The sequence below is a fragment of the Notolabrus celidotus genome, chromosome 1 (genome assembly GCF_009762535.1).
Source record: "Notolabrus celidotus isolate fNotCel1 chromosome 1, fNotCel1.pri, whole genome shotgun sequence".
NCBI classification, from domain to species: Eukaryota; Metazoa; Chordata; class Actinopteri; order Labriformes; family Labridae; genus Notolabrus; species Notolabrus celidotus.
In genome coordinates, this window is record NC_048272.1 from 12,204,198 (window position 1) to 12,228,802 (window position 24,605).

At 41.1% G+C, this 24,605-nt stretch overlaps 1 protein-coding gene across 4 annotated transcripts in view; it reads right to left on the minus strand.

Moving 5' to 3' along the window:
* Window positions 1-24,605, minus strand: part of poc1a (POC1 centriolar protein A) — a 68,244-nt gene that overhangs the window by 33,271 nt on the left and 10,368 nt on the right. For all 4 annotated transcript variants that reach the window (XR_004631558.1, XM_034685580.1, XM_034685571.1 and 1 more), the window contains exons 8-9: window positions 12,500-12,568; window positions 11,248-11,397 (exon numbers count right to left, since the gene is read on the minus strand). Coding sequence is in view for 3 of the 4 variants with exons in the window: in XM_034685580.1 (XP_034541471.1) it covers window positions 11,248-11,397; window positions 12,500-12,568 (219 nt within the window). In the remaining variant the exon portion in view is untranslated. The remainder of the gene's footprint in view (window positions 1-11,247; window positions 11,398-12,499; window positions 12,569-24,605) is intronic.

A 24,605-nucleotide genomic window follows, 5' to 3' on the forward strand; every position in this document is an offset into this window, starting at 1 on the left:
TCTACTCATCAGATATGTCTTTAAGAAAATCTAATGGCATTTGTGAGAGACCCATTTGGCTGATAGTCCCCGGTTAACAGGGTCACCATTTCTACCAAAACAACGGCTTCAAGATGCTTACGAACCGCTCCGGGAATGTCTTTAATGAAAAACTAAAGGAAATGGGAGAGATCCATTCAGCTGATAGTCGCCAGTTAACAGGGCCACAATTTCCACCAAAACACCAGCTTCAAGGAATTCGATTGGAGGCAAACCTAAACCACCTCTTCTAGGCGATATCAGCTTGCTTGTTTTGTTCTGCTTCACAGTGCGATTGCTGGGGTCATATATGTCTGAACAATCCAAGCCAAGGAGTTGTTTCGGAACATTTCCATACGATCCAGGTGTGAAAACGAGTCTTGTTTTAAACATGTAATAAGGCTGATTTATAATTCTGCGTCACCCCTACACAGCAGGGGCTGACGTGGACATGAGCCCCACATACTTGTGCGTCGATGTGTCCGTGTCACGCAGCAATTCTCCGCCGAAACGCTTGAGGGCAGTGTGGTCTCTCTGATAGCCGGTCGCCTCCTTCCGGCCGCGCTACGATCTCTGTTTACTTTTCCACATCGATTCAGAGCGTGTTATGTTAAACTACAGCTGATACATGTTGCTGTTTATCATACAGACATGATTACATGAAGAATAGAGAGGAGGAGATGAAATACACGGCTGATGTGCGGCTGATGTCCGGGATCCCGGAAGTGCTGTAAATGCTGGAAACACAATGCCGCCGAGCTGACCAATCACAGGGCTTGCCGTCCGCGTCGATTCTACACGTAGTTACATTTTGGAGGAGGTGCACATATAGCTACGTGCGTAGGCCTCTGCGTAGGTACGGGAGCTACGCGGACCCCCGGTGTGGGCTCCGCCGTTGATTTGACGCAGAAGTATAAATCAGCCTCGAGACTGAATAATGTTTGTGACTAGCCTGTCCAAAATAAGGTCAGATGAAAATCAGTCTTAAAAAGACAGTCAAAAGTCATAACCGGTCTGAGCAGATAAAGGGGAAGGGAGGGGGCACAAATATCAAACTCCATCACAGCATCCCTGTAAACATTTCGTGGCCCGCCTCCTCTTCTGTATGAAAAATACATAAGTAACAGCATTATAGACCCAGAGAGTACAATGTGTGTTGACACCAGCTGTTGCCATTCAACAGGCTCTGGAGTGTTAATTAACTGTCTGAGAATAATGTCTGTGTTTAAGCTTAATTTATGCCAACGATACAGGCTTGCCCTTTCCTTTACATTACTCTCAGCACAGATGGCAAAGCTGGTGATAATTATTCAGCCCTACATTTTTATACAATGTAAAGAAATCCTCCGAAGACCGGAGAACTTGTAAGGAAAGACGATCCATCATCCTCGCCTACTGAGGCTTGATAAGAATGATGAATTTAAACATTATGAAACATCTCTTTCTTTCATTAAACAGGTAAGGATGGAGTGTGTGTGCGTGTGTGTCTGTGCGTGTGTGCGTGTGTGTTTGTGTGTGTGTGTCATCGTATAAACATGAGATGACAGATAAATCTTTCCGCTGTCAGCTGACAAATCAGTTAATTACAGTGGAGCAAACATTCAATGACAAACTGCGAGCGATGCCTCTTGATGAATGAAGCCTCTGATGTGAGTCAGCTCTGAGTTATGCCTCTTGACTCGGCTATAGGGGAGGGTGTTTCTCACTAAAGCCTTTTATTAATGCTACTTAGTCAACTCCTCACTCTCATTTTCCCTCTCACCGCTCTCTCATTCATTCTTCTTCTTGTCTGCCTCTGTTTTTCTCCTGATCCCCATATCTTTAAATCTCTGTCTTCTCCTGTGAAACAAGCATGCACAGGTATCTGCTAATGCCTCTCAAATGTTCGTTTTTTTTCTCATCTCCTGTGTCCTCGTGTTGCCTCGCTCCCTCACATGCTCACCCTGTTTTCTCACATTGCTACCTTTCTCCCTCCCTCTCTCTCTCTCCCTCCCTCCCTCCCTCCCTCCCCTGTTTCTCGGGGATGTTCTCTCGCTCCAGTAGACCATTAGGCTCTCTTTAACTCCATTGCTATCTTGTCTTCTTCAACACTCCCTCGTTGCGCTCCTTTGCATTTCCCTTTCTCCCTCGCTCTCTATCCTCCTGCTGTCAAATTAATTTAACTCCTTCTGTCAGAACAAAACCACCTGTCTTCCTGTGCCCGCACCTCAGAGATGCACAAACACTGATGCAACACACCTTTTTTCTAACTGGAGAGCCTGTAAAGTTTGGTCTGCTATCGCACCGTCAAAGCATCTTATTTTGTCTGTAACAGCAGTGAAGGAGATAAAAGTTCAAACAGCGACTGCAGTCAGAGAACCCCCTCCTTGCTCTCCGATCCACATCCTAAAGCTGAACCGAGCGGTGCAGTGATCTGTGTGTGTGTGTGTTCGTGTGTGTGTGTGTGTGTGTGAGTCGAGCTGTGAGGGGAAGCCTGCTGTGAGTGTGCGGCTCGTCTGTCTGCACACGTGAGTGGGAGAGAGACCCAGATGTGAAGCTAGAGACAGGAAGGAGGGGGGGGAGAGCAGAGAAGAGGGGGGATGGATGTAGGGATTATAGCGGATGTGATCAGAGAGAGCTGATCTGCTTGTCAGCAATGGTTGGCACTCACGCACACACATGCAAACACAAACACAAACACAAACAAAAACACACATGGCTGCATCTATTCCTACACACATATAGATTTGCTCAGCTGTGTTGAGCTCAGACACAGACTCAGGCTGACTGAACTGCGCACACTCTCTCTGTCTTTAGCTGCAGAGACTTCGTTCTGAAGCTGGCTTATTGTGTTTAACAAATAGGCCCACATGTTCCTGGTATAGCGCCTATCGCTGGCAAATTATCATAGAGCTTCACATCCAAGTCCATTAAAGGATCAGCATATCAAATTAGCTGCTTATGAAATCCCTGTGGATTTGATTCTGAGAGGGCAGGGGCAATGGGTGGCCTTTGCCTCTGTATGAATAAACACAGCATTACTGTCTCATTAGGCAAATTTCTTCCTGTTGGAATGAAGTATAGCCACGGGCAGCTGTGTGTAATACTGGATGTTTGACACAGCTAGGAAGGATGGTTTTAACACTTTGGTCATGTCAGACGGTCTAAGCGATGACCAGAGGGCTACACCTGTCGCTTTCAAGCCATCCTCTGTTCACCAAACTTCACCACCTAGATTAAAAACATATTAATATTCCGTGTCGCAATCACTCACCAAGATAACTACAATATAGAAATTGAATACCTGGAAAATCAATAACTACCTCTTATAATGGCAAAAGATACTGCAGTAGCTTTATCATGCATTTTGCTTAGATGCAAATGTATCCACTGCATCCTAAATAGGACACATCATTTCATGTTAAACATCCTTTTCAGTCAAATCTTTAAGGGGGCTGGTGCGCTTCTGTATGCAGTACCGCCACTTTTAAATTTAACCGTTGAGAGTTTTTCAGGGTACTGGTTCGTCTTGCCAGCTGCCAGTACCCTCTCCTGTCCTCCTCATATTACAGTTTCTTCTGACAATTCATGATAGCACCTAAAATACATTACCCATGATGCAGAGCAAGTCAAATTAACAAGAACTTGCAGGTCTCTGCAGTGTTAGATAAATGAGGACAAAGAAGACAGCAATGTTGGCCTAGCTTCAGAAGGGCAAAAATAGGATATAAACTGAAGCAGAGCTGGATGAGACACAGACATGTCGAAATTTAGAACGTAATATTTAAGATTTAGTTACTTTATTTTAATACTGGCTGCACGTTATAAATGACAATAAGCTAATAAGAGTACAATCACTGTTTCCACTTAAAGCATTGATTTCAGTCCATTCTAATCCATCTTCAAAAAAAAAAAAAAACTAAATCATAAGACCCCCCTGCATGAATTAAAGATACGTCGACAGAGCATAGGTGTAGCTTGGAGGTAAAACTATGTGCCCAATGTACAGAGGCTATACTCCTGGAAGGCTAAATCTAAGATCTGCCTCAAGTCTGACTTGCAGCCTTTCGCTGCATATCATGCCCCACTCTCTCATCCCCCCAGCTGCAGAGTTGCTTCAAACTCCATCAAAGCCCAAAAAAGAAACATTTAAAAAAGATACAGAGACAAATGAACATAAGAATGTATATTTGCAAGCTTGAAACTTCATTTCGGCCTACACTCGAGGATATTAATGCTTTAACCCTTTCATGAAAATTCAACTGAGTTGACTTATTTGGAGATTTGTCTATAGTGATGCCAATGAAGTCCTTTATTTTCTCACCTTCAAGCCCAGAAAGTATTTTATAGAGATTCTTAGATTTGTCTCGATAAAAAGCTCATTTAAGTTTTTTCTGATGGCACTTAACGTTTTACGAGTACCTACCCCCATAATGGCATTAAAGAAACCAGTATTCAGAGCACCAGTTTGGCCTAATTGTTAACGCAAGAGCCCCATGTACAGAGGCTATATAGTCCTCAATCCCGACCCAAGCACCACTGGTAAGTCCTGGTATAAAAAGTAATTATGCTCAGTGTATTATACACGTGAACACCAAGTGGTTGAAGGTGGGTCCTTTCATTCAGAATATCTCTCAGGCATTACTATCTTATAAGCTGTTACAGGTACTGTTCAATATACAGCACTTTTTGTCAGAGTGACCAGTCATAGTTTTATGCAGTAAAAGTTTGTCCTAAGAGCCATGAACAAATTCTATTAGACTGTATAATTATTTTTCAACGGTTATCTTCCTCTAACACAATTCATCTCGTCATCATTTCTTTTAAATTTTGGGAGATCTTTAAAGGATAATAGTCAGACTTTGTGTTTTTCTTTAAAGTTTCGTATTAAGACATAAGAGCAACAGTAGTGCCCCTCTACTCCCTCCATGGCTGCTTTTAGAAAGAACATCCTGTTAGATACATTCTGCCTCTCTTAAAATAAATCAATTTATAACAGCATATCAGATCCACTTATCCTGTCTTCCATCTGTCCCTCTCTCTGTTTTAGACTCTCCTTTCTAACCCACGACGCTTGAGAATCATCTTTCCAGGGGAGAAGAAAACGAACACAGTTATGTGAGTTGGTGGCAGATTTTTTCTCTCTGCCTCCTCTGGCAACACGTGTGCGAGACTCTCGGCAGTTTATGAGAGATGAAAGGGCCTGTATTAATAATGAATTATGAATGACTAAATTATACATGAAAGAGAAAAATTTAGGAAGCTACTGCTTCCAGGTGCAGTTACTACCATTACTTAAAGTGTAACAACTGAGAGAACAATTCATTTCAGGGAAAGTTAGAAGAGGTGAATGGGGTCAGTGAGTGTTTGTATGTTAAAGCGATAAACGGTATCATAAGTAAGAATTACACGAACATATTATCTGAATGTGGTTTGTACCAGTCAAAATATTTATTAGGTAGAAGGAAGAATTAATTAGCGTGTGACAACGAAAAGCTAAGCAATGTCTGTTATAATTGCTTTAGTCATTTTTCCCTGCATGTTTTATGACTTCATATTTTTCTTACAGCAGAGTGATCCCTGTGGATTTAAGGCCTGCCACTGACGAGGAAGCTTTCAGCAACATCAGTAAAATGTTTAATATGAGGCGATGAACAAAAGCTTGAAAATTTAAAAAAAGTCAAACTTAATCAGCGTTTGTTCTTTCATGTCCCTTTTTCCCTTTTTAGTCAAATCCAACATTTTGAAAACCCGATTATCAAAACAAGCTGCACTCAGCCTGTGTAAAATTTTGAAAATATACTAAATAGAAATCTTTGAATTAAACACTACATTCAGTTTGTCCACATTATGCATTCATCGCTTTGTGTTTTGAATGTAATCAGCCAATGGACCGCTCTGCATGCAAATCAAAAGCCTGCCTTATTATCATGACTGGCATCTCTTTACAATGTCTCTTATGAGTATGTCATTCTGATACATGCCAGTGTCAGTGACTATAGACAGTTCCTGGTAAAATTAACATTATACACAGAATACTGCATTTAACTATCATATTTAAAACTCAGAGAAAAAATAATAGTCCATATTAACATGCTCTTTTTTCTCTTTTTAAAATTCATATCCTTAAAAAATGGAAAATAGTTTCACCCTTCAGTACAGGTTTCCTTTTTGAAGAAAACTATCAAGTGATTAACTTTCATATCTAACAACATAAATACCCTGTGATAGAAGCATCTTCTATAGATAGGACTATGACACTTTAAAACAACAAAAAAAAAGCTTGGCTCTTATTCTCATATTTTTTTATATGGCTTTCCGGCTGCAAGTTAAATGTACTAAAACTCTGATAATTCCAAATATTTTTTTACTTTGCTGGTCTAATGTTGGTTGGATTCATTGACAAACTGTCAGAGATGATTTAGCAAAAAAAAAAAAAGATTTTGAAAGTGTTGGGATGCCAGTGCTGCTTTAAATAATACAATATGTTCTACAATTTAAAATTTCCCAAAAAGCAACAATAGTGAGAAAAACAATACATACTATTATTTCATATGTGTCTTGTACAAAAATGTTTTTTTCTTACATTCTTATACATATATTCTTGGGACTATTGTTATGTTTTCAGTTTGGAGCCAAAACTAAACCAAAGAGAATCTACTGTACGGCATGAACCACATTACAATGAAGAGGAAGGTCATTATCCTATGCATCTTGAACTCATGATGTGATTCTCAGCAAATGTAAATATAGAATAGAATAAGAGGAATCAAACGTAACAATAAGATAGATTGGAATAGAATAGAGTAGCACTGAATAGAACAAAATATAATAAGATCAATAAAAGACAGTAAGAATAGAATAGAATACAATAGAATAGAATAGAACAGAATAGAATAGATTAAGAACAAATAGAATAGAATAGAATAGAACAGAACAGAGTAGAATAGATTAAGAACAAATAGAACAGAACAGAATAGAATAGAATAAGAACAAATAGAGTAGAATGGAATAGAATAAGAACAAATAGAATAGACACATTCAAATAAAGCACATATGCATCTACTCTTGATTAAAACTTCATCTCGTCGTGTTTTTCTGGAGCCCAAAGAGAGCCACCACAAACACTTGATCAGAATAGTCTAGTGCCTTGTTGTTTAACTAAGGAGATGTGAAGTATAGTGCTGTATTGGAAAAACCATTATTCCAAGCGAAATGGGTTTTTACAAGAAGAGCAGTTCTCAGAAGAGGAGAATGCATTTCATACATCGCACTAATCACACCCCTCCGCACGGCCCAATTGCCCATTTTCTAATCACCCTTTGGGGCACATCTGTAATAACGGCTGTCTAGTGGAAGAGCTATTAAAATCCATTTACAGTCCTGTATCACAGCAGCGGGCGAGACAGACACAGTGAGACAGAGACGAAGGAGAAGAAAGAGCCTGAAGGGGTCGATGGATGGCACAAAGGAGCTGGTGTCTAAAAGAAGTTAAAAGATTCATAGCTGCACCACTCAAGCAAATGTAAAGTAGATGTTAAAAACAACCCCATCTACATATCAGTTTCTGCTTAAAACTGCTTCTCCTAACACTTACATCTACTAATGTTATGCTCTACTAAAATCTACATTTAATAAGGTTTGTTTAACTTAGTATTATCAGTACTGGTTTGATATCACACACAGCAGCTAGTTTTCACTTGTCTTGTAAAGGATACCGTAAAGGTAACAGGTGCTTGGCATCAGGGTCTTGCTCACCCTGTTGGGGTTCTAATTTGCATAAGCACCTGGTCACTATAAAATATCCAGGCTATTACCTGTCTACCAACCAAAGACAAGAAGTTGACACCAAATGTTGAATTGAAGATGATTTTGTTCATTTAGAAATGATCCGTTATACAACACAAAAAAATAGTCCCTCCGATGTAGCGAAAGTTCAGATAGGAAGACTATAAAAGCAATCACAGCAGATGTTTAACTCTCCTCTCCCTCGATCAATAGCTCACCCGCTTCCAGATGCATGCTCCAGAGCTGTCATTGGTTAATCAGTGGCGGCTGTCATCCAATAGCTCAGTGGCATGCCCTTATCGTCAGCCTATCAACTCTCTGCTGTCTTTTTAAATGTGTCTCTCTCTCCTGCTTGTTCCTTCTTGCATTGATGGTGCGCACCCCTCCACCTCCCCATCTCCACCTGGTCTCTGCAAGTCTTCAATTCCTAGGATCATCATCAACCACCACCACCAGTGTCTGGACTCTAGGGGGATTTCTTCAGCTGCCAAATTCACGCATCCTACGCTCACAACATTACCCGCATAGAGTTCTTAAGCCAAAGATTTCTGTCAAGTTTCATCATTCATTCAGTTGTAATAAATAACCTTTAATATTCAAATTGTGTCTCTCCTGATTGAAATTCCATAGTCAGTGGTGCTCAATGGCAACACGCCTATCTGCCTCTTTTTCGAGTTAACATCACACGGAACATTTCAATCCATGGTAAATTTAAAACAATGGTCTCCTTGTTTGTTATCAACAACATTAAACTGAATTTCTAATGAAGGTAACGTTAGACAAGGCACTTATGTTGACATTTCTGTACTCATTCAGCTCATCTCCTTCAAAAGGCTTTGTAGGTGACACATTAAAATTAGGAATGGGCATTTCAAGCCAAAATACAATGAGATAATCATTGGCAGCTATTTGACAATTATTCGAATAATCTATTTAGCTATTTAACGCCGGTAGCATTCTTCTTCTTCTGTTTGCTAGTGCGGTTTGCAAACAGCTTTAAGAAACTCTATAGCCACCATCTGGCGGGAATAACGTATTACAACCAGGCCCCGGTAAAAACTATGAAAAATTGTACTTTTAAAATGAGAAAATATTAGAAGTAATTCTTCAATTTTTAATAAGTGAACAAATATTTTAATATTCAAAAATCATTGCCCATCCCTAATTAAAATATAAATGAGACAAATGTCACATCTTGTTGCCTCTTGTATTAGAAATATCCATGTAATGTTTTCCATGGTGTGAAGCCCATCCATTCAGAACACTAACGGATCCTAACATTTTTGCCACAGTGTCAACAGGCAGAGGTTAAATGTAATGGACTCCTTTCCATCAATTGATTTGATGTGTGTGATCAGGTTGTCTCTTGCATTGATTTTCCTGTCAAGAATTATTAACTTTCATCATGGGATTTTGACCAATCAGAATCAAGTATTTAGTACAGCGGGTAGTAAACAAAGTATTTAAAGTATGACACTAGTCTTGATTTCCATAGAGTGTAAAGGGATGAAGGCATCACTGTAGGTAGATCTTAACTTCTAACAGGGAAATCAGTTACAGAAAGCAAAGAGTGAGTGTGTGTGTGTGTGTGTGTGTGTGTGTGTGTGTGTGTGTGTGTGTGTGTGTGTGTGTGTGTGTGTGTGTGTGTGTGTGTGTGAGAGAGACAGAAAAAAAGGGACAGAGATGGAGAGAGTAAAAGAGAGAGCTAATTAAAGAGAGAGGACCTTGGCTGTGCCCTTGTTTGTGTAAGTAACACTGTAGCATCCAAAGAGGTTGAAATCCAAACCATTCCCTGAGGTCGAGCCAGACTGTGACACCCTGTCCTTTGCGTGTGTGTGTGTGTGTGTGTGTGTGTGTGTGTGTGTGTGTGTGTGTGTGTGTGTGTGCGTGTGCGTGTGCGTGTGTGCGTGTGTGTGTGTGTGTGTGTGTGAGAATGAGTGACATCTGACAAGGCCTTTTAATATTTAAACATCACTAATGGCTGCCATACTTTCTCACTTTAAGTTTGTCTCTAAACATGGATCTTTTCAAGTCTGATGGTCTGATCTCTCTCACTCGCGAAGTCATTGTTTAAGTCATTATCAAGCAATTATTCAAAATGTTTTTGGGTTACAGCTTGGTGGATTTGCAAGTTCTTGTTGCTAAGATAAGTGTGAACTAAATATTTTATTTAGAATTTTTACAAATTCTGAAAAAGCAACCTTGGGTTCCTGGAAACTGTGATGTACCAACAGCATCCTCCTCGTAATCGACTGGGACAGCAGTGAGTGTGCGACAGCTTTGTCTGGATGGGAGCCCTCTATTTCTGCAACTAAGCAACAATTCAATCAGATACAGATATTTTCATATCATTCCATTTTGTGTAGATAAAAAAAGAAAACCGAATGGTCTCTTTAACGTATTCAGAGAACAGTTACTTTATGACATTGCAGTAATCGTTAGTCATCGAACCCTGGCCGGATGAGGACACTTCAGACTACTCAGAAACAGAGAATGATATTTTATTAAATTACTGTCATGAAAATGGAGAAGATGCGGCCACAAATCGGGCTTCTCCAGTCTGCGAGGGTTGATTGTTATCTGAATATTTTTCAGTATAACTGATTTTGGCATTTATTATGTCTTAACATTATCTGAAATATCTTTGTTGTCAAAGTGAATAAAACAAGTTGTAACAGGGAAGTGCAGTGTCACGTGTGCTGCAATGACATTAAATACAAAAAGTTACGACTGAAGATATCTAAATGCCATCCTCAAAAACAAACACACCTGTAGATTGTGAAAATATCCTTGTGCATTGTTTTCATACGCTGAGAACAGATTCACATTTAATCGTTTTTGAGTGATAAGAGATAGAAAAACCTTTCCTGCGTATCAAAGTGTATTTGCAGGAGTAAGTAGGTATTCCTCTCCTTCATGTGAGATATGGATGTAGCTCTGGGCCACACTGCAGACTTCAAAGGAAGGATGTGCAGGAAGGAAATAAGTCAGCATGAATAACTGACGGGCATGAGTGCATGTGTTTCTTTAGGTTCATGTCTCAGCACAGGCAGCACACATGCATGTTATTGTGTGTGCAAATTAGATTCAATTAGTCTTTGTTGTGCTAATGTGAACACTGGAGTGCAGGATGTTTGTGTTTATTCTGTATTAGATAATACATACCCCATTCTCATTTATGAGACAACCTGTCAAATTGTATTCCTCAGCCATGCTAGGGGTTTAATAAAAATCCTGTTTAATACTTCCAAACTGTTCTTCAGTTGTTGTCATGCTTTCCATAACTTTTGTCCAAACAGGTTCTGGTTTTGCTTGAGTTATAGAAATCTTTGAAATCAGAAGGTTCAAGGATATTACAAAGTTTCATTCTGAACATTACAAAAATGAACTGAAATATGAGGTTACCCATTTGGGAACATATCAAATTATTGAGTCTGAATAGGACTAGTACTCTGAACATACCTGGCTGTGGAGCACTGACAGGTGTGAGTTAGAGTTGGGGTGAGCCATGGAGCTGGTTGGTGGTGTCTTAGTGCTAGATGTACTTTTGCACTGCAGTGTGACACCATTGCTGTATTCAGCACAGTCAAAGTTGCTCTTCCACACCATTACCTGGAGGGAGAAAGTTTGAGGCGTTCAAAATCAATACAATGGATTCAAAACAATAAAAATACTAACAACACTGAATGAAATGTGAATGAACACAGTTTAAAAAAAAAGAAAAAAAAGAAAATAGAGCAAAGATAACATATAAAATGCTAAAACTGAACAATGATGACTGATTACCCCTACAAAGTTTGCTCTGTAGTGGTAATCACTGCATGGGCTCAAAAAACCATTGTCTATAACAGTACATTACTGTATCCACAAATGCAGCATGAAACTGTACTGTGCAAAGAGGAAACCATTTATAAACATGATCCAGAAATGCCAGTGACTTCTTTGGGCCAAAGCCCATTTAAGATGGACTGAGTGGCGAGTGGAAAACATCCCAGTGGTCTGATAATTTAGAATTTGACATTCTTTTAGGAAACCATGGACACTACGTCCTCCGCTCTAAAGAGGAGAAAGACCAGTCAGCTTGTTATCAGCACACAGTTCAGAGGTCAGCAAAAAAAAGAAAGTGTGCCTCTTTCAGGGAACACATTGAAGTTGTATTAGGGCATGGCTCTGTAGTAGAAGAGCCTGGGTGCTAAACTGGCCATCCTGCAGTCCTGACTTGCCACCCATCTAAATTATTTGATGCATCATGAAACAGAAAATATAACAAAGAAGACCTTGGACTGCTGAGCAGCTGAAATCAGCTAAAATATCAGGCAACAATGAGGGGATATTTTGTTTGGGAGACTCCAGAAACTAGTCTCTTTGGGTCCCAAATTCTTACAGTGTTGTTAGAAGAAGAGGTGATGCAACACATTTGTAAACACACCTTCTCTTTTGAAAAGTAGTGCTGGCATCAAATTTAAGTTGAACATATATTTTTTCATAAAACAACATTTTCCTGTTTCAACATCCGATATGTTGTCTTTGTAATATTTTCAAACACTTGGTTGAAATTATTTGCAAACCATCAAATTCTGTTTTTGTTTTCATTTTACACAGCCTCCCAACTTTTTGGGTTCTCAGGTTGTAGTGTAAGGACTGACCTTTGGCTACAACAACACAAGCAAACTAATGCATGGCATACTGTATATCTTGAAGGAGATGTCCTCACCTGTTCATCTGAACCGCCAGAGGCAAAGTACTCTCCTGTTCTGGAGAAGGCCACACAGGTCACTGGACCCTGGAGAGAGGGCAGACAGAGACAGAGAGATTAAGAGTGGAGGCTGCCTTAGCTTCAGTTTCCCCTAAATGTTCTGGCAAAGTACTGCATCCTGCATGTTTGAGATGCAAACTGTCAGGTCAAGATGAAAAGTTCCAACAATGATGACTAACATCTCCAAGGTTCCACCACTCAGTTTTGAACATTTGCTGCTTACGTTTCATGTGTTAAACTATATATCTGTGGGCATGTAGCACTACTGTTAAAAAAAACAAACTTAAAGCTGTAATGACCTTTTTTTAAGTTAGGATAAAGGTGCTGATGTATTAACACAAAACATAATCATCTGATGCATTCCTTAAGTAAAGATAAACAATCTGTTGTATGTGGTGATGGTGCTGTCTATGTGTTATTCAAGCATAAGCCTTCATTTCCATATCCTACACATGGTGAGTTTGAATAGTCTGAAAAATCAGCTGTTTTCTTTTGGAGCAGAAGTGAGCATGTGGGTGGTTATATAAAGTATGGGAGGAAGTAAAAACTACAGGGTTTAACAAATACAGAATGCAGGATAAAAATACATCCTCACTTTGAGAAGTGTAAATATCACAGCTACAAGACAAAAGCTGGAGAGCACTGAGGGTTTTTTCGTGTGTATATAGCTCATACATTTAAATAAACTCTTCAAACCATTTGAGGGAACTTTACTCTGCACAGAATCTCCTTCATATGTTTGTGGAGGAGGAGGTGGGTATGTGGGGCTCCAGCAGAGCAATCAATACTAGAAAGCGGAGATGCAGGTGGGGTGAGGTCACCTCTGGTCAGAGCCAAAAACGATCACCTGAGGAAGCCTGGGCTTTGGTATTCTGTGTGTGTTCGTGCTAGTTTGTTCTTTTTCATGAACCTTCAAAGACGGACTCCTAGCTTTTAAAAAATGTAGAAATCACCCTCTCTCTGGGTTTACTCTTTTCTCTACCTTACAATGTAGAATGGGGTCAACGTTTACAGCCTAAGCCCGCTGACTGTGTTCAAAGAGAAGATGAAGGAGAGAACAAACAGACCAAAAGGAAAAAGAAACACACGGGGAGGCTGCTGGAAGAGGAAAGAAAGGAGCTGCTGTGTCCTGCGGCTGGCACCCAGACAGGCTGGTTTGGGTGAGGAATGGTTTCCCAGAAGCACCTGAGAGAAGCAGACAGTGTCACTATGGCAACGCGACGGCCTGACAGACAGCATGTTCTGTCTCGGCTCTGACTAATGCCTGCTGCCAGGCTGGCACTTGCCATGACCAGACACACACACACACACACGCACACACGCACACACACGCACACACACGCGCGCACACACACACACACACACACACACACACACACACACACACACACACACACACACACACACACACACACACACACACACACACACACACACACACACACACACACACACACACACACAGGGCAATGAACTTAACTGGCACATTTTATGCACTGATAAATGAAGTGGGGTTACAGAAGGCAGACAGGCCCCACATGGTGGAGTTATGACTAACAAAATATGATTACATGCTTGTTCTGGCCATAATTTGTCCTCTGTTAATCATTGAAATGCACCTCCGAGAGCGTTTAAAAACATGTTACACTGTGATGATATAAAACTGTGATTATGGTTTCTTGTAATGCTACTTAAACAGTCATTAAAAGCCTAAGATGGACAGTTGTGAGTGGAAAAACAAGTATGTAAACATTTCATTGAGAAAAACACTTTCATAGCCTTGTACTAGGCCTTGGCAACATAAGAAAAAATTATATAGTTTTTAATATTACAATGACAATGAAACAATTACATTTTATTCCAATATACAGTGGGGAAAATGTGGATTTGATACACCGCCAATTTTGCAAGTTTTCCAACTTACAAAGAATGGCGAGGTCTGTGATTTGTATTGTTGGTACACTTCAACTGTGAGAGACAGAATCTAAAAAGAAAATCCAGAAAATCACATTGTATGTTTTTTAAATAATTAATGTGTCAAGGAGACGGTGCCTTCACCAGGGAAGTCTCAAATGTCCTAGGAATGGGTGGACCAAACACCAAGTTTCCAGTTTCATCACTTTTTGTTTTAGAAATTTTTGGTCCCGAATTCCAAATTTTCAGTAATTTTTGAGCATTTTTATAGGGTCCCCCCATGATACATTTTTTCATTTTGTTAGACATGGCACAGTAAAAAAACACTACTCTAATTTGTCATGTATTGTCATATTTTGATGACAAGTACTTTTTATTGGGTATATTATATTGGGTTAAAATCACTCTGGTGGTAGTGTTCTAGGGTTAAGAAGCCCTCCTATTCTCCCCTCATTACCTGTATTAATTGCACCTGGTTGAACTTGTTACCTGTATAAAAGACACCTGCCACACACTCAATCAATCAGACTCCAACCTCTCCATCATGGGCAAGACCAAAGAGCTGTCTAATGACACCAGGGACAAAATTGTAGACCTGCACAAGGTTGGGATGGGCTACAGGACAATAGGCAAGCAGCTTGGTGAGAAGGCAACAACTGTTGGCGCAATTATTAGAAAATGGAAGAAACTTAAGATGACTGTCAACCTCTCTCGGTCTGGGGCTGCATGCAAGATCTCGCCTCTTGGAGTATCAATGATCATGAGAAAGGTGAGGGATCAGCCCAGAACTAGACGGGAGGACCTGGTCAATAGACCTGAATAGAGCTGGGAGCACAGTCTCAAAGGTTACCATGAGTAACACACTACGCTGTCATGGATTAAAATCCTGCAGCGCACACAAGGTCCCCCTGCTCAAGCCAGCACATGTCCAGGCCCGTCTGAAGTTTGCAAATGACCATCTGGATGATCCAGAGGAGGCATCTGAGAAGGTCATGTGGTCAGATGAGACCCAAGAACACCATCCCAACCATGAAGCATGGGGGTGGAAACATTATGCTTTGGGGGTGCTTTTCAGCAAAGAGGACAGGACCACTGCACTGTATTGAGGGGAGAATGGATGAGGCCATGCCTAGTGTTTTAAAGGAACATGTGCTGTGGACCAAACAACACAGGTGCCTAAAGAAGTTGTTTTTCTGACTAGAGTCCTTTTTATTTAGAGAAAAAGCATTACTTCAGTAGAAAAGACCCAACTTTCAAGGTTAAAGATAGTTTTTATACTGAATAAAATGTAATTTTTGATAACATCCCAGAGTTTTGGAAACAAAAAATCCTTTTGTGTAACACAACAGCATCAGACTCAAGTGTATAAGTACATGTTAGTATAAGTGTTTAAGTGACATTGCTTCCAAATGCTTTGCACACTTCAAATAAAAGCATATTTCCTGCAAAGCATATCCTATTAAGATGTTGCAAAAATACAATGTTAAAACATGGTCAGCAGAACGCTTCCCCTAAGGTTAGGCAAATAACTTTTAGAGCAACTCTATAATAACAGAAAGGACATGGGTCAAACTAGATTATTTAAACAGGTCTTTTTTCAACACATGCATCCTATCATAGCAGTTCATTCTAAAATGCTTGTGTGATTGCAAGCGTTCATTTTATGGAGAAGTTTAGCATTACTATATAGTGCATTACTATGTTCCCTGTGGTGCTATCATCATGAAAGGTACTTTTTGAAGTACCAGGAACTACTCTTCGAGGAACTAAATGGTTCCTGCTGCTCATTTGTTGTCTACATTTCCACAGCTGCCTTAAGTCCTGTGAAGATTTGGCAAATCAGGCATATGGAGAGGCGATAAAAGTAACTTCTCTACACCGCTAGTCCAGTACAAGGCAGTAAATAAGAAAAAGTGGTGCATTTCGACCAAAAGTTCCAGGGTCTTTTAGCCCCCAGAACTACTTTACCCTGAACTAAAAGGTTCTGTGCCCCCATTGTTGTCTGTGTTTGGACCACAGGCTGAAGCCCCGGGTAGGTGGTGCAAATCAGGGGGAGATTATCAACCCCTGAATTAAATTTAGACCCTGGGTCCACCGATTAAACGCACCTAGTTCCGGGGTAAAGTTCCTCTGGTTGAAAAACGCCTATAGGGCATACAACAAAGATGACACCATAGAAGGCAACAGACAGGCCAGCATCGCCATGTGTGACACTATTGTTAGCATGTTAGAATGGAGGTGATTCATCTTGTTTTTTTATCATGCGTTATGGAACTGCAAATGGATTTGTTTAAATTACACTAGGAATGAGCATTAGCGGCAAAGGCGCTTCAAGCAATTTGATGCCTTAGATAAATAAATTAGCGATGCACCGAAAATTCGGCCACCGAAGATTTCGAAAATGGCCCAAAAGTGCATTTTCGGTTTTCAGCCAAAAGATCTATACCACCCAAACAACACAGCCGAAACAGAATGTTGTGATGACGCAAGCAAAAACCGCCGCCAGTACACGCTTGTTTGGATAAGGGCCAACATGTCTGCATCTGTTATTCCTTTAATTGCAGCACTAAAGCGGGAAAAAAATGAACAGGGTTCCCACTCTTTTCCAGAGATCATTTTCCAGGACATTTCCAGGACATTTTCATTGATGATCAAGCTGGTATGACAGTCTAAATTTAGTTCCTAATTTAGTTCCTAAATAGTCTAATATGTTCCTCTCAGTGGAAGTCTACATTGAAAGACATGTAGTCTATGGCTATCAATTAAATCATCAAGAACCAGCAAAGGAATCAGGAAGCTGCCTTACTGAAATAATTAAATAATAATAATGATCAGAGGATCAGTGCAATAATGACCTAAATAGAACTGAATGACAAAAATGGCCACAAATGTTTCTCAACTCAACTCAAACAACTCAAATATACCTGCTTAATCGTGATATTCATCCTGCTAAGTGGTCGCTATAAAACAAAGCAAATTTTACGTTTTTTTATTTGAGTCACCGTAAACTCTTAAAAAATCGCACCAGTGTAAAGATGCACTCTGTATTTGAAGATCTCTCAGAGATTTAAAAAAATGTAAACTGTCTTCCTGCATGGCGATGTCTATTATGATCAGTGATGTCTACATCATGGAGTTTCTGTGCAGATGTGTCGCTGTGCTGTGGTCAGCATGGCGGCCATGCGGCCACAGCACATGTGAGGATATAGGATTCAGGTGATGGGGGGGAGGCTGTGTATCCTGGCTACATCTGTTCCTTCAGAGAGAGTCTTCTTGAAGACAGGGCAAATACTCACTGAAAGGAGAAATCGGATCAGCCCATCCTAGCTGAGGCATCTGATTTTTCTACATGCCAAACTGAGGACATTAATAATGTTTGCTCCAGTTTGGTTCTGGTTCTGATTGTTTGAGTTGGTTCTGATTCTGTTTGCTTCAGTTGGTTCTGGTTCTGTTTGCTTAAGTTTGGTTGTGGTTCTGTTTGATTAAGTTTGGTTCTGGTTCTGTTTGTTTGAGTTTGGTTCTGGTTCGGTTCGGCTCTGGTTTGATTCTGGTACGGTTCTGGTTCGGTTCTGGTTCTGGTTCTGGTTCGGTTCTAGTTGGGTTCTGGTACGGTTCGGTTTGGGTCCGGTTCGGTTCCGGTTCGGTTCTGGTTCAGTTCTGGTTCGGTTCTGGTTCAGGTCTGGTTCGGTTCTGGTTCGGTTTGCTTGAGTTTGGTTCTGGTTCTGTTTGCTTTAGTTCAGTTCTGGTTCGGTTCTGGTTCAGTTATATTCTGGTTCTGGTTCGGATCGGTTCTGGTTTGGTTGTGGTTCTGTTTGCTTTAGTTCAGTTCTGGTTTGGTTCTGGTACGGTTCTGGTTCGGTTCTATTCTGGTTCTGGTTCGGTTCTGGTTTGGTTCTGGTTCAGTTCTGGTTCAGTTCTGGTACGGTTCTGGTTCTGTTCTGGTTCGGTTCTATTCTGGTTCGGATCGGTTCTGGTTTGATTGTAGTTCGGTTCTGGTTCAGTTCTGGTTCGGTTCTGGTTCGGTTCTGGTTCGGTTCTGGTTCGGTTGTGGTCCGGTTCTATTCTAATTTTGGTTCTGGTTCGGTTCTGGTTCGGTTCTGGTTCAGTTCTAGTTCGGTTCTGGTTCGGTTCTGGTTCGGTTCTGGTTCGGTTGTGGTTCGGTTCTATTCTAATTTTGGTTCGGTTCTGGTTCGGTTCTGGTTCGGTTCTGGTTCGGTTCTGGTTCGGTTCTGGTACGGTTCTGGTTCGGTTCTGATTCAGGTTTCATTCGGTTCTGATAAGGTTCTGGTATGGTTCTGGTTCGGTTCTGGTACGGTTCGGGTTGGGTCTGCTTGTGTTTGGTCCTGGTTCTGTTTGCTTAAGTTTAGTTCTGGTTCTCACCCTAACCCTAATCATAACCCTAACCCAAATCCTAACCCTAATCACAACCCTAACCCTAACCCTAATCCTAACCCTAACCCCAATCCTAACCCTAACCCTAATCCTAACCCAAACCCTAATCATAACCCTAACCCTAACCCTAACCCTAACCCTAACCCCAATCCTAACCCTAACCCTAACCCTAACCCTAACCCTAACCCCAATCCTAACCCTAACCCTAATCACAACCCTAACCCTAATCCTAACCCTAATCATAACCCTAATCATAACCCTAACCCCAATCCTAACCCTAATCACAACCCTAACCCTAACCCTAATCCTAGACCTAATCATAACACTAACCCTAATCCTAACCCTAACCCTAGTCCTAACCCTAATCCTAACCCTAACCCTAATCCTAACCCTAACCCTAACCCCAATCCTAACCCTAACCCTAATCACAACCCTAAACCCTAAACCTAATCCCGACCCTAATCCTAACCCTAATCACAACCCTAACCCTAATCCTAACCCTAATCCTAACCCTAACCCTAATCCTAACCCTAACCCTAATCCTAACCCTAACCCTAACCCCAATCCTGACCCTAACCCTAATCACAACCCTAACCCTAACCCTAATCCTAACCCTAACCCTAATCCTAACCCTAACCCTAATCACAACCCTAACCCTAATCCTAATCCTTACCCTAAACCTAATCCTAACCCTAATCATAACCCTAACCCTAATCCTAACCCTAACCCTAATCCTAACCCTAATCCTAACCCTAACCCTAACCCTAATCCTAACCCTAATCCTAACCCTAACCCTAATCCTAACCCTAACCCTAACCCCAATCCTAACCCTAATCACAACCCTAACCCTAACCCTAATCCTAACCCTAACCCTAATCCTAACCCTAACCCTAATCACAACCCTAACCCTAATCCTAATCCTTACCCTAAACCTAATCCTAATCCTAGCCCTAATCCTAACCCTAATTCTAACCCTAACCCCAATCCTAACCCTTACCCTAATCACAACCCTAACCCCAATCCTAACCCTAACCCTAACTCAAACCCTAACCCTAATCATAATCCTAACCCCAATCCTAACCCTAACCCTAATCACAACCCTAAACCCTAAACCTAATCCCGACCCTAATCCTAACCCTAATCACAACCCTAACCCTAATCCTAACCCTAATCCTAACCCTAACCCTAATCCTAACCCTAACCCTAATCCTAACCCTAACCCTAACCCCAATCCTGACCCTAACCCTAATCACAACCCTAACCCTAACCCTAATCCTAACCCTAACCCTAATCCTAACCCTAACCCTAATCACAACCCTAACCCTAATCCTAATCCTTACCCTAAACCTAATCCTAACCCTAATCATAACCCTAACCCTAATCCTAACCCTAACCCTAATCCTAACCCTAATCCTAACCCTAACCCTAACCCTAATCCTAACCCTAATCCTAACCCTAACCCTAATCCTAACCCTAACCCTAACCCCAATCCTAACCCTAATCACAACCCTAACCCTAACCCTAATCCTAACCCTAACCCTAATCCTAACCCTAACCCTAATCACAACCCTAACCCTAATCCTAATCCTTACCCTAAACCTAATCCTAATCCTAGCCCTAATCCTAACCCTAATTCTAACCCTAACCCCAATCCTAACCCTTACCCTAATCACAACCCTAACCCCAATCCTAACCCTAACCCTAACTCAAACCCTAACCCTAATCATAATCCTAACCCTAATCCTAACCCTAACCCTAATCCTAACCCTAACCCTAATCCTAACCCTAATCCTAACCCTAACCCTAATCCTAACCCTAACCCTAATCCTGACCCTAACCCCAATCCTAACCCTAACCCTAATCACAACCCTAACCCTAACCCTAATCCTAACCCTAACCCTAATCCTAACCCTAACCCTAATCACAACCCTAACCCTAATCCTAATCCTTACCCTAAACGTAATCCTAACCCTAATCATAACCCTAACCCTAATCCTAACCCTAACCCTAATCCTAACCCTAATCCTAACCCTAACCCTAATCCTAACCCTAATCCTAACCCTAACCCTAATCACAACCCTAATCCCAACCCTAACCCCAACCCTAACCCTAATCCTAACCCTAATCCTAACCCTAATCCTAACCCTAACCCTAATCATTACCCTAACCCTAACCCCAATCCTAACCCTAACCCTAATCCTAACCCTAATCCTAACCCTAACCCTAACCCTAATCCTAACCCTAATCCTAACCCTAACCCTAATCCTAACCCTAACCCTAACCCCAATCCTAACCCTAATCACAACCCTAACCCTAACCCTAATCCTAACCCTAACCCTAATCCTAACCCTAACCCTAATCACAACCCTAACCCTAATCCTAATCCTTACCCTAAACCTAATCCTAATCCTAGCCCTAATCCTAACCCTAATTCTAACCCTAACCCCAATCCTAACCCTTACCCTAATCACAACCCTAACCCCAATCCTAACCCTAACCCTAACTCAAACCCTAACCCTAATCATAATCCTAACCCTAATCCTAACCCTAACCCTAATCCTAACCCTAACCCTAATCCTAACCCTAATCCTAACCCTAACCCTAATCCTAACCCTAACCCTAATCCTGACCCTAACCCTAACCCCAATCCTAACCCTAACCCTAATCACAACCCTAACCCTAACCCTAATCCTAACCCTAACCCTAATCCTAACCCTAACCCTAATCACAACCCTAACCCTAATCCTAATCCTTACCCTAAACGTAATCCTAACCCTAATCATAACCCTAACCCTAATCCTAACCCTAACCCTAATCCTAACCCTAATCCTAACCCTAACCCTAATCCTAACCCTAATCCTAACCCTAACCCTAATCACAACCCTAATCCCAACCCTAACCCCAACCCTAACCCTAATCCTAACCCTAATCCTAACCCTAATCCTAACCCTAACCCTAATCATTACCCTAACCCTAACCCCAATCCTAACCCTAACCCTAATCACAACCCTAACCCTAATCCCAACCCTAATCCTAACCCTAACCCTAATCCTAACCCTAACCCTAATCATAACCCTAACCCTAACCCCAATCCTAACCCTAACCCTAATCACAACCCTAATCCCAACCCTAAGCCTAATCATAACCCTAACCCTAACCCCAATCCTAACCCTAATCATAACCCTAACCCTAACCCCAATCCTAACCCTAACCCAAATCACAACCCTCACCCTAACTCTAATCCTAACCCTAATCCTATCCCTAACCCTAATCCTAACCCTAATCCTAACACTAATCACAACCCTAATCCTAACATTAACCCTAATCACAACCCTAACCCTTATCCTAATCCTAACCCTAATCCTAACGCTAACCCTAATCCTAACCCTTATCCTAATCCTAACCCTAATCCTAACGCTAAACCTAATCCTAACCCTAACCCTAACTCTAATCCCAACCCTAACCCTAATCCTAACGCTAAACCTAATCCTAACCCTAACCCTAACTCTAATCCCAACCCTAACCCTAATCCTAATCACAGCCCTAACCCTAACCCTAATCCTAACTTTAACCCTAACCCTAATCACAACCCTAACCCTAACTCTAATCCCAACCCTAACCCTAATCCTACTCACAACCCTAATCCTAATCATAACCCTAACCCTAACCCTAATCCTAATCACAACCCTAATCCTAATCCTAACCCTAATCATATCCTAACCCTAGGATCAGGTTGAGAATGGTTTTGTAACAGAATAAATGCACAAAATTTGTCAATTATAAGTCTTCTCATAAAAACACAGTACGTAAAAGGTTTTCAACACAAACAATTATATTTTGCAAAGTTAAGGTAAACTATACGGCTACAAAAGATCCTAAATTTAGAGCCGTTTGGGAGTCGAAAGAGCTGGCTCTTCTTTGGGAGCCGAGTTAAAAGAGCCTGCTCTCTGAAAAGAGCCGAACTTCCCATCACTAAAGAACATGCTTACTACCATTTGCACTCTTAGTTTCCCTTGGAACTATTTGTATTGTAAAACGTATCAATGTAAATACTTCAGACCTGTACCATAGTGATAAACTGATAACACTTCAATTTGAATCAAGTAAATACCACTTGTATACTTTAAAACAAAGGGTCATTTCATTCCTTGTGGACTCAACATGACTGCATTTATACTTTTCAAGTAATTGATCTTAAACGCTTTCAGAAAATGAACAGTAGCAAGACTTACATATCCCTTCAAGCCACCAAATGGTATCATAACAATGGTGTTTTTGCTGTTTTGCTGTTTTCAATTTTATAATTTATTAGAAATTTATTCAAATAAATTCACGGACCCCATGCTATGGTTCGTGGACCCCCAGGGGTCCCAGGACCCCACTTTGAGAACAACTGAGCTAGAGTACGGTAATTGAGGTCTCAGCCTGCAGAGAAAGTTGTGAGGCACAGACCCCCAAGCTCTCTGCCCGACTCCACTGGTCACACTATAACTTAAATATAAGACTCTTTGAATCAAAAGAGCACTCTACAAGGTTAATGTACCATAACACTAGACAATATACCCCCGTTTTCTGTGAATGCATGATTATGAAGTGAAAGAGAAAAGATGTGAAAAAAGTTGCGCAGTGTCGCTGTCTTTTCTAGCACAGAGTGCACTCAACTTTCAATGAATGGGGATGTGTTTTGTTAATCGGGTCAGGTCGCACGCAGCCATGTTGGAATAATTTTCCAGGACTATATGTGATTTTCCAGGACATTTTACTTTTTCTCCCATTTTCCAGGTGTTTTCCAGTACTAGAAAACTGGTCAACTGTTTTCCAGGTTTTCCAGGTTTTCCAGGTTTTCCAGGATGCGTGGGAACCCTGAATGAAAAGTACACTCTTAGAGTCTGTCAGCACGTTTCACTGAGATCTGTTCGGATCCTCTGCACTTCATCGCGACTGTAAGCCGCGTTATAAAGATCATTACTTGGATGTGTGAATAAAGCAGTGCGCACGAGAAATGATCGAGGGCGCGATGGATGCGGAGAACCTGCTTGGAGACGGAGAAGCGCACAGCGCAGGAGAAGAACAGAGTGCAGAAAAAAGGACTCGTCTCTCTGAACCAGATGAGGGGCATGCACCCTCTTTGTCTGGTATGATCAATGAGATCCTTGATTTTAGTGAAGTTACTACACAGTCATAGCCAGAAATGCAATGGTACTAACAATTGGCATAATAATTTATTTTGGTGTTTCAGTTTTCGGGTTTGGTTTCCTCATTTTTGGTTTTTCCATTTCGGTCAAGAATTTTCCTTTCGGTGCATCTCTAAGATAAATAAAGGCTATCAAAGCCCATATTTATCCTCTTTTATGATTTCTGAAACCTCGCCTAATTTCATATTATGAAGGTTCAAAAAGGATTGTCTCAGCATGTATTTTGGGTCTTCAAAGCTATTTTTTTCCACTAAGCTGGAAAGTTTCTGCATAAAAACTTTTGAATCACAATGTGTAAATCAGTTGTCAGACATTGGAGCAGAGAGACAAATTAACCTGAATTAGACTGATTCAACCCAGCCAGGTATGGTTCCCCTCGAGGCGAGGTAAACAACACGTTTGTCACATCCAACAGAAGAAAAACTCCCTCAGAGCCCTCATGTGTTTTCACGTACTGTACGTGAACATAGACAAGCAGACGTAAACACACAGACACCTACACACCCACAACGAACAGATGGGGGTCTCTCCCACATCTAACTATGCAACTGGAGAGACAATTA